General features: G+C 38.4%; 1 protein-coding gene across 1 annotated transcript in view; it reads right to left on the reverse strand.

The window, feature by feature from the left end:
• Positions 1–17,587, reverse strand: part of STXBP4 (syntaxin binding protein 4) — a 207,062-nt gene extending 189,475 nt beyond the window's left edge. The window contains exons 1-4 of the mRNA XM_007949651.1: positions 17,541–17,587; positions 13,575–13,707; positions 546–652; positions 145–364 (exon numbers count right to left, since the gene is read on the reverse strand). Coding sequence (XP_007947842.1) covers positions 145–364; positions 546–652; positions 13,575–13,707; positions 17,541–17,587 — 507 coding nt within the window. The remainder of the gene's footprint in view (positions 1–144; positions 365–545; positions 653–13,574; positions 13,708–17,540) is intronic.
• Between the last annotated feature and the right edge of the window lie 1,665 nt (positions 17,588–19,252).

Below are 19,252 nucleotides of genomic sequence, written 5' to 3' on the forward strand. Positions count from 1 at the left end.
TTAAACATTAAGAAACTTTCAAAGAAATACTGATTTGTTAACAAACTGCATTACCAAAATTATAATTTCTTGTGTATCTGAGAAACATAAGAACTCATAGAGGATTTATAAATTGCCTAAATGAACAGACACATTTAAGCTTACCTGATTTGTCTTAAAAGAAGGTACAATGGCTTCTTTTGTTTTCGGATTAGATGTGGTCTGTGGAATTAGAATTTCAGAGGGAGAAGGAAGAAGACCAAAGGTTGAAGTCTGAGGTCGATATTCTCCTGAAGATTGTAAAATGGATGGACATGATGGATTTTCTGGATGATTGCCATCAGATTTTTGTCTTATGAATGCTATCTCCCAAGCAGATTCTGATCTGCCATAAAAAAGAAATAACTTTATAGATATTTAAGATATACTGTAATTGAATTCTAAGGCAACATTCTAAGGCAATATTATCAGAAAAAGAATATTTCTTGTACTTAAAACATTTGTAATCACTGTTTTTAAAAAGACATGCTAAGTGACTCATTATACCTTGTGGAGAGGACTGTTACCTCACATTGGCTCTGGCAATTATGCTTTCTGCTTCTTCAAATGATACACCGATCATGGACTCCTGGTTCAGTGAGACAAGTTGATCTCCTGGCTTCAAACGGCCATCCTAACAAAAGCAGTAAAATTTAAAAAGAAACTAATGAGGAGATATATATCTATATATATATAGATATATATAGATATATATCATTAATGCAATTAAAAGCAAAGAAGTGATTAAGTGAAGAATATTAAAAAAAAAGTCTTAGACAAATTATCTCAGTAGTAAAAACTTTTGATTAAAGCCTGGTTTGATAATATACATGAGTGAAATTGAACAGTTCACGTATTCTTTGAATAAACTTGCACACTAAGCAATCCTGAGTATATGAGGACACAGCCTGGGATATTAGGAAAAGAGATCCATTCCAAAGCTTGGCACTATAATATCAAAAAAGCTCTCACTCTGTGATAAAGGATGCCATATAATTCTGGGATATCTCTGAATAAAAGACACATTCGCTTTAGTTTCTGAACATTCATCTTTCATGCCACCAAGCTGTTAAGATTTATCCCATATTTACAATAAAAAAATAATTCAGTCACAGATCTCAATTATATTAATCCTACCCAGATTTCAGCTCATGATCAAACATCTTCACTGAATCTGTTACTCTTCTTGTGACTTAAGCCTAGTTGGTTGTGACCAGAGCTTTGCCAGCTGTTGTTAATAATGACCAAGTCTAATTAGTTGTCTGCCATTGTCTTTGCTAGGTCCTGCCTCTGGCTAACTGAATAAGATCCTGGCAGTTACAAGATTTAATGTATTTGTCAGGCAAGTTTCAGCGTCTTCATTTGTCTTTTAATTCAAACTGGAAAAGAGAATCTTCTTCATTTTCAGTTCCTACGATAGTTCTCCATTTATCATTAGTACAAAGGAAGAGAGCATTATTTCTACAACTAGGAAAAACTCATATGAATAAAAAGCTAGATTTTCACCCTGATGGTATTTAAGTAATTTCCACAAATTCAAAGGACTATTTTCCATCAAAGTCTTATCTACTAAAACATATTCCTTAGATGATTGCTCTTTGATCCAAACTGCATTGTCTATAATAATGGTGATTCACAGTTATTTTCCTAATACATAACAATATGATAGTTATTATTTAAAAAAATATGTAACACACTTATAACATTTATAGGATCATGTTACCTCAAATACAATGTAAAAAATGTTATAGTCCAAATGTTAAGATTCTTTAAAATATAAACATCATAAAAAAGTAACCAAAATAGCTAATTTGATTTTAAAATACATAAAATTTAGAATGGATTTGAATTTTATATACATTTTTATAAAATGTATATAAAATTCAAATTCATTTTGAATATATATATACATATATATATATGTATGTATGTATGTATGTATATAAAATAACTATCATATACATTTTATATAAATGGGAGCTCTGGTGGCGTAGTGCCTAAGGCATTTGACTGATAACCAGAAGGCTGGCAGTTCAAACCCACCAGCCACTACTCAGAAGGAAGACTGGGCAATTTACTTCCGTAGAGATACCAAACCAAACCAAACGCACTGCTGTGGAGTCAGATCTGACTCACAGCGACCACTCCTTGGGTTTCTGAGGCAGTATCACTATGGAAGTCAAATGCTTTAGGCACCACGCTACCAGAGGTCCCTCCATAGAGATACTGTCTGAGAAACCCAAGAAGGGGTTGCTATGAGTTGGAATCAACCTGACAGCAGTGAGTTTGGTTTTGGAGTTTTTATATAAATATAAATGACTGAACATAACTAGCAAAGTCAGATAGCTACATTCACAAATGATTTTTTTTCTTCCACTTGATCAGTGGAAAATGTAGTGATGCCAGAAAAGACTAAGCAATGTGGGGAAAGTATCTATCATATGATATAGATCTTACAGATGTTTCCTACAAGTTCAGTAAAATTCAAGGGCTGATTTTATAAGATTTTGTAAACATAATTCTGTATTACCTAGGCCCAAATTTTATCACAGCATTTAATTACATACGCATTTAAATCAACTATGTCTAGATACTTAATGGATGCAAAATGCAACCATTGCCATGGAGTGGAGTCTGATCTGAGTCATGGGGACCCCTCCTTGGGTTTCCGTGTGGTATCACTATGGAAGTAGATTGTCCCACCTTCCTTCTGGGGAGTGGCTGGCAGGTTTGAACCGCCAGCCTTCTGGTTAGGAGTCAATGCCTTAGGCACTATGCTGTTTTAATATGCTAAACTTTAGTTTGAGGACCATCATTCACTCAAGGTTAAGGTGAAATGGTAACAAAAACAGAGTAATAACATGAGGATAAAAAACAAGGGAAAGACAAACACAAAATTCAGACAAATGGTTATTTCTAGGGGCAAGCACATAGGAGGCCTCAAACATATTTAAAATTTCTACCTTACAAATCAAGTGATAACATCTAAATTGATTCACAGGTATTAGTTTTATTATTATATTTCATAACATTACATAAATGCGTAGTGCCTAAGGCATCTGACTGCTAACCAGAAGGCTGGCAGTTCAAACCCACCAGCCCCTCCTCGGAAGGAAGGTTGGGCAACCTACTTCCATAGTGATACCACGTCAGAAGCCAAAGGAGGGGTAATTATGACTCAGATAAGACTCAAAGGCAGTGAGTTTGGTTTTTTTGATTGTTCTTTTGTATGTGTCAAATATTACATTATAAAAAAGAAATTATCCATCCCCTAAAATAAAAAGGAAGCTCATGCAGTTTGCCCCAGTACTGTACCTAAACTAGCTGCATTATATGCCGGTTCTGTATTCCAGAATTGGGATTGGAAGCACAGGCCAAACCGAAACATTTTTAACCTAACTTTTTAGGACAGATAAATATTTATCATTGTTAAATCCAACCCTAGACCATTTTTAATCTTAAAAGTAACTCCTTATTAAAATTGGTTTTATAAAGTAAATTTTAATTGACATTTAATGACTACACTAAAATGGACTTGTATCCAAAAGCCTGGCAACAATTTAGAGGCAAAAAAAGGAAAAATGAAGAAAACATTGCTTCAGGTGAGCAACACATTTAAAGGACACTGACAAGGAAAGACAGTTTCTTTTGGAATTAGGGTAGCAAATAGGAAATATTAGGTTAATTTGTTTTAATCTAATGTTCTTGGTATTAACAATTCCTTCCTTTTACTAAAGATTTCCCAGAAGATAGAAAATTCTATAATGAATCCATTTTACAAGGCAAATGGATTGTATTTCATTCAGGCAGGACTCACTCCCTAGTATACAGCTTATGTTCTCCAAAGCAGTGAACTGAAGTAGAAAGAGCACGGTTTGGCAGCCAGATGGACTTGAATTTGAATTTTAGCTTTACGACTCACTAGCCAGATCTTCATGAACAGCAAAAAAGAGAAAGGGAGATGAGTGGGGTTGGGAGGAGCACACAATCTTGTCCACAAGGAACTCAGAACTGAATTAATTCCATAGGCTAAATTGTTTGGAAGCAGTTTTTGTATCCATGGATGTTATAGAAATCACAGTTGGTTGTCTGAGTTGTGGAAAAAAAGGCTACAGAAAATGAGAAGGCTACAGAAATGGCATTATGGTTTAGGCTGACCTACTAATTCTCACATTTTCCTCCTGTGCTAGATTCGGAGAATTAATCACTTTTGATCTAGTATAGCCAATATAACATATCTGTATTAAAGTACATTGCTGAATTGAAGAAATGTTTTCCAGCAAGACAAGAGTCAGAGAAGAGAGAAGGAATAATGACTTCTGACTGTGGCTTCTGGTGTTTATGTATCTTTTACTTTCTAAAAAGTATTCACAGAAGTTTTTTTTTTTTTCCTTTGCCTCCTAGAATAAAATCTTAGCTGATCATGTGAATTTCTGAACCTGTTTAAAAGTTAGAACCTGCAAATGAAAACAAAGCTATTTCTGTAAAAGTCTGGCATTCTAAACCAGTGAGTTCTGCCCCAGCTGGACTAATGTATATGTGAAGATGCTAACTTCAGGGACAGGCAGAGTCTTCTTCCAACAGGTTATATTCCGATTTGGCAGTTACTGAACAACTCTTGACATGGCAGGCAGTATGCCAAGTGCTTTCACATATTGGACTTCAGAGTCTGAATTCTTGCACATTGACATTCATGAATATGTTTCAATAACAATATATTCCTGAGCACTTAAATACGTCTGTTAAAAATTACCAAAACTATCTTCTCATGGCTGTTTTCCACAGCATAGTGCCAGGTACACAATGAGTCCACAATAAATGAATGGAGTCCAGAAAACTGGCTGAGGAGACTGCAGTGGCTGTGACAGAAATGGCAACAGAGAAAAGAGAGTGAAGTTGCAGAGTCAATCTTCTTGGCTGCCACTCCTGCGGCTCCCACTGGTGGGACTGGTTTCTTTATCCTTTGTTGTCCAGAGAGGCCTGGTCCTGCTTTTTATCCAAAAGCCTTGTTCCCAGTTCCAGCGATATGCTCAGCATGTCCTGAAGATAGATTTCCTCCACAAGTCAAGTATGTCCAACTTCAATCCTTAGTGAACAATAATGACTGGCTACAAGCATCTATCAAGTACATTACATATATGTATGTTTTACATATGTGTGTGTGTGTGTGTGTATATAGTTTATCCCTTTCTTTACCAAATTAGTGTTAGGTATAATTGATTTTGATAAATATTATGTGGGACACAAATGTCCCAACTGTTTTTGGTGGTAGGATAGTGGGATAAGACATGGAAAAAATTCAATGTATCTTAACAATTTTATTTTACTGAATGAAACTTTTGAAAACATGGGGAAGACATAAAGGTACCCTGCCCTGGCTACACAGATTTGTTGTTCGATTCTACTTCACCTTAGAGCCGCATTCTCTGCGTTGTCTTCTGGGTCCCTTGACAGGTACATGGTTTCCAGCCTGTGGGAGCTGGATGTGATTTGGCACCCTGCACACTCCTGGCTTGTTCTTGACAAGAGGGACTTCCTCTTCTTTTGATTTCCCAGGCAACAGTAAGCTGCCTAATGAGAGCAATCCTGAAGGACAGTTGTGACATCTGCCCCCAATGTTATAGTTCCACATTGTAAAACTGTTTATAATGCCAAGGTCAATAATAAAATTCAGCAGTTGATGCCACCATTTGACCAAACATCTTCTGGTTGTGTACCTTTTGTGCCTTTGGTCAATGTGGGTCACTCCTCCTATAATTGCATTGTACTCTACAACTGCTCTTGGGCAAGAGATTACTGAGGAGGTAGGCACTGGTGAAAAATGTACTTATATCTGTGGTTGTGAAGTAAGTCAAGGATGTGTGCTTACATTGTACTGGGTCTGAAAATCACTGAGTAGTACCTAATTTTGAACACTGCACCTTCCCAAGAACCCACGTAACAGTAAATATACTCACAAGCCTTTTCTCGCTGTACAGAAGCCCAAAGAGACGTTAGTTTTATGCAATCATTCCTCTAAGATGAACTACCTCATACAATAACATGGCATTGATGAAACTTTCTCTGTTTTACATAGTTTCATAAGTCCCTACCTTGACATGAACACATATGGTATGTGAGAAAAAAAGCCTCCCAAGAAACCCCCAGGGCAGAAAATGTAAGTGTTACTTGTATGCACCACAGGTAACAAAAGAGTTCTTTGTTTTAAAATATGTATCTGAGAATCAACTAAATTAAATGTGGTATCAGGTTGGAAGGGAACATTATGTATCCTGCCTACTTTCCCTATGTCAGTAGCAGTAAAACAAACAAAACTACTTGAAAACTTCAAAGTGCTGTCCAGAATGTGTTTTGACACAATGGGCTGAGGAAAGGTATCTTGGTGTGGAGTCCATATGGTGGCAATGTAATAGTAAGTAGGAAAATTGCATGCTAATAACTTTCAGAAAAGTGATAGAATGACTAAGGAGTGCTTCCTTCATTCCAGCTCCGAAAAAATATTACTATATGTCAGGCACCACACCAGGACTAAGGATATTACTGTGAATAAAATCAGATAGAATCCTTGCCTATAGGAAGCATACAGTCTTATTGTCCAGGCAGAGATAATAAAAGTATGACAGATACTGACGTAAAATTAAAAATTGAAATGAAGGGAAGGAATAGCATCTAAGAGCACATATAGGAAAGACACTTGGACTAGGCTGGGGATGGTCAGGGAAGACATCCCTTAGGAAGTTAATTTTTGAATTGATATCTGGAAGTAGTGAGGGACTGTGGAGGGGCAAAAAAGGCAAGGAGGCCACATGTTCTGACCTCCTCTAACCCTACAAGAGGAAGACAGAGTTACCATCAATAACCTAAGGCCTATTCCTGCAAGGCCAGACATGCTGCCTCCCTCCATCCCTTTCTCCAACCATTACTCCCAAAGCACCCACCACCTCTCCTGGGTTTGATAATTTGCTGCAGTGGCCACACAGAACTCACAGATTATGGGGTTTATTAGGGAAGCACCAGGCTACAATTCAAGTTCAGGAAATATGCTCAGTCTTTCTCCCAGCCCACCATCTCTCAGCCAAGTCTCTCACAGTCTCTCCCCCAGCAGTGCATGTCCCTCGGTGTCTTACTCAGCAATGCCTGTCTCCTGCATCTCTTTTCCAGCAACACGTGTCTCTTTTAGGAGTGCATGTCTCTTTCAGCAGCACGTCTTCCTCAACCAGTAGTCAGAGAGAGTTCTGCCTCTAGGAGGCCTCCTTTTGAGCCTGGCAGCATGGTCAAACTAGCCAATCATAGCATCAGAACTCTAAGCACCTGAGAGAGAGTGGGAACCTCCCAGAATATTGTTTTGTGCCACTCCCAACAGAAGTACTCCAGGTGGACAACTTCAGCAATCAGGAGCTCCTCAGTTGTTCATAGCAAATCTCACCTTGCAGTTTACAAAGACTCATGGGTAGAAAAGCCACACTAAGTAATTTAGCACACCGCAGGCCACCCCTTGGCTTTTCTAGCCATTATCCCTTTTATACTTCAAAAATTTACATCCCCTTCACCATCAGTTTAAGATTAACCACACCTATGAAAGCGTGTAAGCCAGCCACTTCATGCCTTTATCTCCCCCCATTTTAAATAGCCAATTTCTAATTTGCCCATCCCTATTCAAACCTGGAGCTCTGGTAGCATAGTGCCTAAGGCACTTGACTGCTAACCAGAAGGCTGGCGGTTCAAACCCACCAGCCACTCCTCGGAAGGAAGGTTGGGCAATCCTACTTCTGTAGTGATAATGCCTTGGAAACCCAAGGAGGGGTCGCTATGAGTTGGGGCCGACTCGACGGCAAATAACAACAACAAAATTCAAACCAGTACTCTAAGGAGACAAGCATGGTCCTTTCTCTCTGGAGAATCTTCTGTTCTGCTTGGAAATTTCAGGCATGTGGATCCATAAACAAGCAAAGTCCAGCCCAGCACAAGCCATCAAATTGCAGCAACTTAACACCAGCTCGGTGTCAAACATCTTCCTCTTCGTTTGGTTGGGTTCTGGTCAGCTCAGCCCTAGCCATGCCAGGTAAGTCATGGGTACCAGCTGCCAAGTCAGGGAGTCACACTCTTCTCTTCACTTCAGACCAGCCAGCACCTTCTCTCACATCTTCAGTCCTCAGGGACTATTTCAATGCCCATAGGCTCACAATTCATTGCACTTCAGACCAGCCAGCCCTTCCTCTCATCCCCAGCCTCTGGGCCTAGGTCAAAGAGTACAAAACTCAGCCTGTTTCTTCTTTGCTGCACTTCCCCCATTTCCACTCAGGTGGATCCAGGTGGTCACAAGCAAGTAAACTACAAGTCTACTACTCACTGGCTTCCTTTAACTGTCAGTCCTGGGAGGGGTTTCTCTCACTGACCATGACTTTCCCTTATGGATGCACCCAAAACCAGTCAGTTTGCTTGAAATTCAAAGAGCCAAACAGTCTTTTTTTTTTCCTTCCTTCAGGTCCTTTCTTCAAATGCAAATCTTCGATTCCTTCAGTAGTACTGGGTTGGGTTCAGGTTTTCTACCTAAGCCTCTCATACTCTACACACAGGGTTTGAAACAAAAAGCCTGTGTTTCTTCTGGGAAAATTCTATTTCCCCTTTTAACTTATCCAATCAAGTATTGGCTGAAGGCGGACTTACACACTCTCTGTTATCCACATACCCCATAATCGTTTCTAATGTACAAGCAGGTAAGAGAACATTCAATAGCCATAGTACATTAAGATAAACACATAATCCAAAACACATAATCCTTTTAAAGACATTCCAGGTTCATCTATTCACCTTGATTACCGTCCCATTCTATGCATATGGCCTTGGGCCTTTGGCTGGGTGTAACCAAAAGCCATAGCCTCTGGATCAATTACCTATTTTAAGAGGTAACACCAAACAAAGTAACCATCTAAGAATCCAAAGTTTCACTTCCCAGGCCTCTTCCTTCTTTCTTTTACAAAGTCTCATGTTTCTATGAGTCTGGAGCCACTGCAACAAATCCCACTGCTTCTGACAACAACTGCAAAAAGGGCAAGGAGGCCACATGTTCCGACCTCCTCTAGTCCCACAAGAGGAAGGCAGAATCACCATCAATAGCCCAAGGCCTATTACTGCAAGGCCAGACATGCTGCCTCCCTCCAACCCTTTCTCCAGCTGTTCCTCCCAAAGCACCCACAACCTCTCCTGGGTTTGATAATTTGCTGCAATGGCCACACAGAACTCACAGATTACGGGGTTTATTAGGGAAGCACCAGGCTACAATTCAAGTTCAGGAAATATGCTCAGTCTCTCTCCCAGCCTACCGTCTCTCAGCCAAGTCTCTCACAGTCTCTCCCCCAGCAGTGCATGTCCCTCGGTGTCTTACTCAGCAATGCCTGTCTCTTGCATCTCTTTCCCAGCAGCATGTGTCTCTTTCAGGAGCGCATGTCTCTTTCAGCAGCACGTCTTCCTCAACCAGTAGTCAGAGAGAGAGTTCTGCCTCTAGGAGACCTCCTTCTGAGACTGGCAAAATGGTCAGACTAGCCAATCATAGCATCAGAACTCTAAGCACCTGAGAGAGAGTGGGAACCTCCCAGAACATTGTTTTGTGCCACTCTCAACAGAAATACTCCAGGTGGACAACTTCAGCAATCAGGAGCTCCTCAGTTGTTCATAGCAAATCCCACCTTGGAGTTTACAAAGACTTATGGGTAGAAAAGCCACACTAAGTAATTTAGCACACCGCAGGGGGGGACTGTTCCTAGTTAGACAGAACAGTTTGTGAGATGAGACAGAACCTGGCCCCTTCCAGGAACTGAAAGAATGCCACTATGGTTGAAGCAGAGATGGAGACCAGAGAAGTAGAGGGCAGAAGCCACACTATTCAGTCGTTGTTCACCAAGGACGGTTGTTGTTATGTGCTGTCGAGTCGGACCCGAGTCACAGCGACCCCTCCTTGGGTTTCTGAGGCAGTATCACTATGGAAGTAGATTGCCCCATCTTCCTTCTGAGGAGTGGCTGGTGGGTTTGAACCGTCAGCCTTCTAGTTAGCAGTCAAGTGCCTTAGCCACTATGCTACCAGAGCTCCCCTAAGGATGGTAGGCAACTAAATATCAGTAAGATTGTTAGGAGGGAAATGGGCGTGGCATCTAAGAGCACACAAAGTTATTGTGTGGTCTGATAAAATGGATGGTAGTTTAAGCCATGGTAATAGCAATAGAGGATCAAGGAGACTGATGGATTCAAGAAATATTTAGAGAGTAAAAAAGCCAATAGGCTGTGCTAAAGAGTTGGATATGGTTTTCTGGGAAAGGAAAAAGAATACACTTAGGTTTTCTAACTGTGCAACTGGAAGTGTCATTCATCAAGACTGGGAATACGGCAGGAAGGCCTGCTTGGAAAGAGATGGATGGAAGAAGGTGTAGTGTAAATATCATGAGTTCTGTTTCAGACATGTTGAGTTTGAGATGCTTATCAGAAATTCAAGTAGAAATATTGATCAGGCAATGGGATATATGGGAATGAAGTTTAAAGGAGTGTCTAGGCTAAAAAGGGGTCTAAGATCAAACCTTAAGCATTTCAGACTAATACAGGACTAGCTGGTGGGGTGAGAGGGGTCTTGGAGTTCTTATTTTTTTCTTAACTCAGTGCTAGCACATTTGTTCTCAACCTACAAGTCCTTGGCTGGTGCAAATGGTTAAGCGCTGGACTATTAGCTGAAAGGTTGACAGTTCAAACCCATCCGTAGGCACTTTGAAAGACAGGGCTGGTGATCTGTTTCTGAAAGGTCCACAGCCTTGAAAACTATATGGAGCAGCTCTGCTCTGCGCACATGATGTCACCATGAGTTGGAATCACCTTGACAGCAACTAACAAACAACAACATATACTGTCTCTAGCTCTTAGAGCTTGGAGAATTTTCTTCCCTACTTGAACTTGAAAACTGTGTTCATGCCTGAAGTCTGAACTCGGAATATATTTTTCAAGGATACAGGACATTTTGGTTATACTGAAAAAGTACTGTATTTCATATTTGCCATGTGTTAAGCATGTGTGTGGGGGAGTAGGGAGGAGGGAAGAAAGTTAACCACAATTAATTGAAGAAAGCTCCTTCTGAGTTTCCATAATCCCCTTACATGCAATGTTTGGTAATATAAATGTGAATATAATCCAGCTATAAGCTTGAGAGTGCCTGCACTGTTAATTCTGAAACGTTGTAATATTAAAATAAATTACAGCAAGTTAAAGCATTCATTTGCATATAAAAATAATATAATTTTTCAGTTAAGCAACTTAATAAGGATAACCTGATGAGTCCATGTGTCCTGTTCTGTGAATACACCCACTATGCAGAAATGTGCTCATTAGAAATTTATGAACTTCCGTACGGCATATATACTATTAACTATCATTAACTAAAAAATATTTTTTAAATAAAATTGCACTAATTTTGTATTTGCAGAGTAAATATTATGCATGTAACTGTCAATTTTGTGGAAATACAGAAGATAAGATGTAAGTACTGGACAATTATTCTCTTCTAACACCTTTCCCTATTTTGTCCACTTCTTGGACCAGGTGTAGTAAAATAACATTAACAACTCTGTGCTGCTCTCTAGTGGCAAATATAGAATATAGCCCCTTCAAACCAAAACCAAACTCACTGCCTTTGAGTAGGTTCGGACCCATAGTGACCCCTCCTTGGGTTTCTAAGGCAGTATCTCTATGGAAGTAGAATGCCCAGTCTTCCTTCTGAGGAGTGGCTGGTGGCTTTGAACCGCCAGCCTTCTGGTCAAATGTCTTAGACACTACGGTACCAGAGCTCTCGATAGTCCCTTAGAGGGAGGGTTTGTTTTTTTAATATTGTTTGGAAACAGTGAAATTATAAGAAAAGTGATGAGGGAAAATATATACTATGCATACAATTTCTTAGTCTCACAACAATGACAACAGATAGTCACTCAGTGCCACTGCTATCAATTTATTACTCTAACGACAAACATTTTTCAGTGTAATAGAAAAACACAAATTGATGCTTGTCATAAAATCAAATTCTTATCATTTAAGTACTTTCATTTAATAAGTCATTAGTTATATCAAATGTATTACAAGAAATAAGCTACCTATTTTCTTAGAATTGGTGAACACACACAGACAGACCAAACTCAGCAGCAAAATTAAGGGAGAACTAAACCTCTCAATACTTAGAAGAAAAACTTCAGTTTTATTTGAAATGTATTAAACCCAATAGGTTATTTCTAGTATTCATACTTTATTCTGGCACAAGAGATTTTGTATTTAAATATGCTTTTATTTGGTTAATAATTTAAACTTAATAGTAAAAAATGTATTATCATGATAATATCCTAAATTTATTAGATAATTGTTTTCGGTATATAGTACTTATTTTGTAAGGTAGCTTACCTGAATAGGCCTGAAACAACTGAAATCATTGCTACTATTTTGGAAGTTATTGGTGAAATAAATTTATTTCCTAATAAGGAAAAAAAATCCATTTCAAACTCCTTGCTAAACAAATATTTGAGGTGGGGAGGGGAGAGGGGCGGAGGGGTGGGACTTGAAATTTATGGGATCAGCTCAAAAGTTAATCTGAACAAATCCATTGCCATCAAGTCAATTCCAACTAATAAAGACCCTATAAGACAGACTAGAACTACTCCACTGGGTTTCCAAGGCTATAAATCTTTACGGAAGCAGAACGCCTCATCTTCCTCCCAAGGAGCGGTTGGTGAGTTTGAACCACCGACCTTTCAGTTAGCAGCCAAATGCTTTAACCACTGGGCCACCAGAGCTCCTAATGTACAAATTAGTTCAACAGAAATGGTAAATGAGAGCCAAGAGGAATGAGCGTGCAGATAAGGAAACCAGTACATTAACTAAGTTGCTGGGGTTATGCTTCAAATTTGGGTCTGAGCTTCTCAGCAACCAAAGAAAAATATTATATAATATTTTTATATATACTACATAATACAATCTATATTACATATTTCTTACATTGAAGAAGAGAGTAAGACTTACTAAACCCTAAAAAGAGACAACATTTTCTGGTCTTAATTCTAAATCTAATTTATTGTGTCAATGTTAATGAATGATATAATTAGCAAACTCCTCAATAACAATTTGACTGCAGATTCAGAAATGAATGGACATTATTTCAGGGTTGGGTTTTTTGATAACGAGAAAGTGCTAAATGAATGTATTCAAGTGCTCCAACTTAATACAAACTCATACTAGTGGACAGATAATATGTCTTTATATATACTTTCTCTCAACCAGACTTACGATAAGAGTTGAACAACATGTAATTCAATAATATTTACCCTTTAGCTAGAGCCTACAATATTTTCTTTTCAGATGTGAGGAGCCTATTCATAGGCTAAAGTTCCTTATGGTTGAAGGTCTATTTTCCAGTGCCTTCGAATCTTTCTTAGGGTATGTTCACAGCAGACATTCAGTTAACATTGTTAATGGATGGATTAAGTAGGGACACCTGGCCACTAGGTGTTGTATTCTGTTTGTTTGATTTTAATTTTTACCTTATAGCAGTCTCCTCCAGGAACGATTTCTTGAATGTATACCAGGGGACCTTCATTCCGGTTAATTCCTCCTAGGACCTTCAAGCCAAGGCCTGTTTCCTTCTGAAGTGTGATCATCTGAAAAGCCTGATCCCTAAAATAAAATACATTAGCACTCACATGTTAGCCTAGACATCTGTACCAATATTCCTTTAAACTGCTCTTTAAATCAAATTCTTAGATCTTGACAATCTCAGATTTGAAAACGTGCAGAGATTTAAAAGCAATCAAATGGATTTTCTCATCTGTATTTTTAATTTTCTTTACAAAACTTGTAAGAAATGATAGCAATAATACATATTACTTTAGAGTAGAACAAAGGAAAATATTTAAAAATGTGTAAATAAATTTGAAGATGCATTAAAGATGACTAAAGAAATTTGTTTTAACTGATTTTTAGACTACATTGAATGATTCCAAACTAAATGGTAGCATAGTGGCTAAGGCACTTGACTGCTAACCAGAAGGCTGGCGGTTCAAACCCACCAGCCACTCCTCGGAAGGAAGGTTGGGCAATCCTACTTCCGTAGTGATACTGCCTTGGAAACCCAAGGAGGGGTCGCTATGAGTCAGGGTTGACTCGATGGCACATAACAACAACAACAAATATTTTAATGAAATGTTATTTGTTGTTGTTTGCCGTCGAGTTGGACCTGACTCATAGCGACACCTCTTTGGGTTTCCGAGGTGGTATCACTATGGAAGTAGATTACCCAAACTTCCTTCTGAGGGATGGCTGGTGGGCTTGAACCGCCAGCCCTTGGAACGCTATGGGACAGTTCTACTCTGTCCTTAGGGTCACTATGAGTCATAATCAATTTGATAGCACTGGATTTGGTTTGGTGGTTAGTAAATCTAATCTGCCACAATAAAAGAGCCAAACACAAAGCAGTTGGTAGATTTGAATCACCAACCTTTTGATTAGCAGCCAAATGCTTTAACACTGAGCCACCAGAGCTTCTTAGTTATTTTTCTAACACACTGCCATGGAGTCAATTCTGATTCATGATGACCTCTTTTTGGTTTCTGAGGCAGCAAATCTTTATGGAAGTAGATTGCCCAGTCTTCCTTCTGTGGAGTGGCTGGTGGATTTGAACCGCCAACCTCCTGGTTAGCAGTCAAATGCCTTAGGCACTAAGCCATCAGAGTTCCTTTATGGCCCAAAGTTACAAAACTGGAGAGTAGTGATGTCAGTCTAGTCTGTCTTATTCCAAAGCCAAAATGTGATATAAGATCTTAATGGTATAATAAAAATCATTCTTAAATATAGGACTTCTAGCTATCTTCAAATTAGTATCAAATAACTGAAACTACTATTAAAAGAGGAGGTTGCATATCACTATTGCTTTCCAGAAAAAGTTTTATTAGCTTTTGTCATAGGAATTCTCTCAATATCTTTAAGAAAACCATTGAGTTCAAAAATCATAAAAATAAAAAAGCAAAACCAAACTCAGTGCCGTCAAGTCAATTTCGACTCATAGCGACCCCTCCTTGGGTTCCGAGGTGGTTTCACTACCCACCTTCTTTCCAAGGAGTGGCTGGTGGGTTTGAACGGCCAGCCTTCTGGTTAGCAGTCAAATGCCTTAGGCATTATGCTATCAGACCTCTCAACACAATTAAAAAATTTAAAAAGACCAATACATCTATTTGGTTTTGAATATTTTGCTCTATACATAGCACATCATTCAGGGTTTCATTTCACTGGATTCAGCTCTAGTGTTGGAAGACCTGTGCAATAGTCAGTGAGCTAAAAAAAAGGCAGAGACAACTGGGTCAAAACTGTTCTACTGATACATGTTTCAGCATCCTAACCTACTCTATAGGGTTTTAAGTTGCAACTGCCATAAAGGAGTGTGGCCTAGAAATGGAAGAGATGAAGGGGAGAGATGGTACTGAGGTCTCTCCAGTAACCTTTAAAACCTTCTGAATCTGAATTTCCCTCAATGAGGAGACATACATTCCCTAGCATATACCATCATTTCAGTAAAGCATCCCTCTTTTTTTTCAATCACAACAGAGTGTACATTGGGATACTCTGTTGGGCAAAAGTATACATGTTTTTTTTTTTCTATAAACCTACCTAAATTTTAAAATTTTGCTGTATAATAACAGTTTCAGATACTGTCTTTTTACCCAGCACCATTGTAAGCAATCTTTATGTTGTTAAAAGCTCTTCTTAAACATAAATTTCAATGGCAGCATAAAATTTATACATACAGCTAGGACCTTATTTGTAAATTTCCCTATTGTTAAGACATTAGGTTATTTACTTTTTAATAATTATTTGCTATTAAAAATAGTTCTGCTCCTAAATTTTAATTATAGTAAGAGAATTACACATTAAAACTCCAGGGAGATACCAATATTCACCTATCAGATCAATAACACTTTAAATTTTGACAAAATAGCTGATGACAAGGCTGTGGGGAAAGAGACACTCCATACTATGTTACTGGAAATGCAAACCAGTACAATTCCTAAAGAGGGAATTTGGTAATCTCTAGTAAAAATTTATCTTTTGATCCAGGAATCCTATTGCTGGGGTCTGGTGGTGCAGTGCCTAAGGCATTTGACTGCTAATCAGAAGGCTGGTGGTTCAAACCTACCAGCCACTCCATGGAAGGAAGATGGAACAGTCTACTTCTGTAAAGATTTACTGCTTCAGAAACCAAATGGGGGTCGCTATGAGTTGGAATTGACTCGATGACAGTGGGTTTGCTTTTTGGTATCCCAAAGATATTCTGGCAAAAACTACAAAATGACTTGTATACTAGGTTATTCATTACAGCATAACCTGGACTCAAACAATCAAAAGGTCCATCAGTGACGTACTGAATGCATAAACCATGGTACATCTACAGGATAGAATACTACCCATGCAACTACAAAAAGGAACAAAGAAGAGCTGGATAAACTGATGTGAAGTGATCACTAGGATATAATTTTTGTTAAAAAAATAAAAGCAAGGTCAAAGAGCATAAGTAGTATGTTACCTTTTGGTTAAGAATTTGCTAGGGGAGTGTAATCCAAACATGTATATATGTTATGCATTTGTTTATTCAAAAAAAAAAAAAAAAAAAGCACTGAAAAAGACCAAGGAACTAATAAAAATGGTTGCCTATAAGAAAAATAGGGCACAGAGTAAAGGACAAGAATGTGAACAAGACTTCTCTGAATAAACCTTGTTATCTGTGCTATATGTTTACAAAATGGCCACCAATCCTTCCCACCCCTATCTACATGTCTTTTTTGGAATATGACTTTATTGCTCCTTCTATCAAAAGGTAGTCTATATCTCCATCTCTTGAATTTGGGCTATGCTCTGTGGATTGCTTCCGCCAATGAGACACCAGCAAATGTGAGGGGAAATAGACATCTGAAAAACACTTGTGCTTGTTGCTGGGAACTATTCCACCATAGTATGAAAAAGCCTGGGGTAGCCTTCTGGAAAACAAGAGATCAAGTGGAAAGAGACTTCAGCCATCCTGGTTTTCCTAGTTGAAATTCCAGAACATGTGAATGAAGCCATCCTACATTTTCTGGCCCAGACCAGAAGGACTGCTTAGCTAATCTACAAAATCATAAGAAAGAATAAATGCTTGTTTTAAGGTACTTCTGGGTGGTTTGTTATTCAACAAAAGCTAGCTCTTATAATATATAATTTTATACAGAAATCATAAAGTATTTTACCTATTAAAAATCAAATAAAAGCAATCCCTACAAATAGTGCTGAAAGGAAATGCAGAATCTATCCCATACATTGATTTACATTTAAAAGTAATCATTGATCAACTTTCACATTACTACTAGACTAGACCACAGTAAACAGCTAGGTTGTAAAAAATTTTAAACTAAACTTTTACAAATATTCTATGTATTTCAAATTATGAACATTCAAAACACACTGAAATTTAATTTAAAAATTACTTTTCAAGCAGACTGGATGTTGGCACAGCAGATGTAGTTTTATTCATGCTTCTCACCACAGTAGTCTTGGATTTAATAGCTGTGTAAAAGAAGATCTTGATGAAGAATCTGGAAAATATTCTTTTCCTAAGATTGGAAAAGTGGAAAATAAAGTGTTAGGTCTTAGAACAATCAAACTGGATTCCAACTTTGCATGAAAGCATTATATATACTTGGCGCATAAGTAATGTGTGCCTCTGTATAGATGTTAGATATATTTTATACATTTTGGGCTATGACATTTTAGTCATTGCTGGTAACATCTGAGAAGTGTGAAGACAGTTCTATCTCACTTTCTCACGTTCTCTTTCTTTCCAGACACACCCACACCTCCAGACACACGTATATCTAGCTACATGTACACACACACATACACACACACGTGTGAATATATATATGTATATATATATATATATATTTAAAGTTTGCATTCTCTGACCAAACTGAAGAATACAGCTAAGTTTAAGCTAACTACTATGGCTTCCACTACTAGTAAACTTAAAAACCACACAATGAAAAAGCAGGGAAATGTCCCCTGTGAGCACAAAGCTAGGAACTTTATAGTGAGAATGTCTGCAAAATAATTACACAATATACTATTGAAGAAAACAGAAATTCTTATTGTCTCACCAGCTATCTTCAGAGAGTTCCTGTAGATTCTATATTACTCTGACTCATATTATTCCATGAGCATCTTAAACACTTTCCTACAAAAAGACAAAAAAACAATGACTTTAATGTTTCATAAAGCCCTACTGTTGAAAATTATAGACAACACTGGAGTTTTACTTAATTAAAACAAACCATATTTAAGCAGAGGTTTACCATCTCTGCATAAAACTATGAATTAAACACAGAAACTTAAAGTTGGAAAAGCCGTTAGGATCATGTAGTCCAAAAACTAAACCCAACCTATTGTGTTCCAACTCATAGCAACCCTACAGGATAGAGAAATGCACCATAGGGTTTCCAAAGCTGTAAATCTTTACAGAAGCAGACTGCTTCATCTTCTTCCTGTGGAGTGGATGGTTATGAACTGCTGACCTTTCAGTTAGCAGCCGAGCACTTAACCACTGCACCATCAGGGCTCCTCACATCATTTGTTGTTGTTGTTGTTATGTGCCGTCAAGTTGGCCCCGACTCATAGCGACCCCTCCTTGGGTTTCCGAAGCAGTATCACTACGGAAGTAGATTGCCCCGTCTTCCTTCCGAGGAGTGGCTGGTGGGTTTGAACCACCAGCTTTTTGGTTAGCAGTCATGTGTCTTAGCTACTATGCTACCAGAGCTCCCTCACATCATTTAGTCCAAACCAAAGCGAAACTCACTGTCATCAAGTTGATTTTGACTCATAGTGACCCCCACTTGGTTTCTGAGGCTGGAAAGCTTTATGGAAGTAGATTGGCCCATCTTCCTTCCATGGAGCAGCTGGTAGGTTTGAATTGCTGACCTTCTAGTTATCAGCCAAGTGCCAATCCACTATGCCATCAGAGCTCCTTCAGATCATTCAGTACAACCCTCTTATTCAAGAAATAAACAGCTTCTAAGAGACAGTATGTGCTTTTCCCTCATAAATGGAAAATAGTCAGTGGTGGTTTTACCAGCTAGAACCCAGTCTTTGGAGTCTAGAGCATGCCCTGAAGATGAGACACACCTGGGCTCCAATGTGAGATTCT

This window comes from Orycteropus afer, unplaced genomic scaffold (genome assembly GCF_000298275.1).
Source record: "Orycteropus afer afer isolate SDZICR_OR568_19922 unplaced genomic scaffold, OryAfe1.0 scaffold00249, whole genome shotgun sequence".
In the NCBI taxonomy this organism is placed as follows: Eukaryota; Metazoa; Chordata; class Mammalia; order Tubulidentata; family Orycteropodidae; genus Orycteropus; species Orycteropus afer.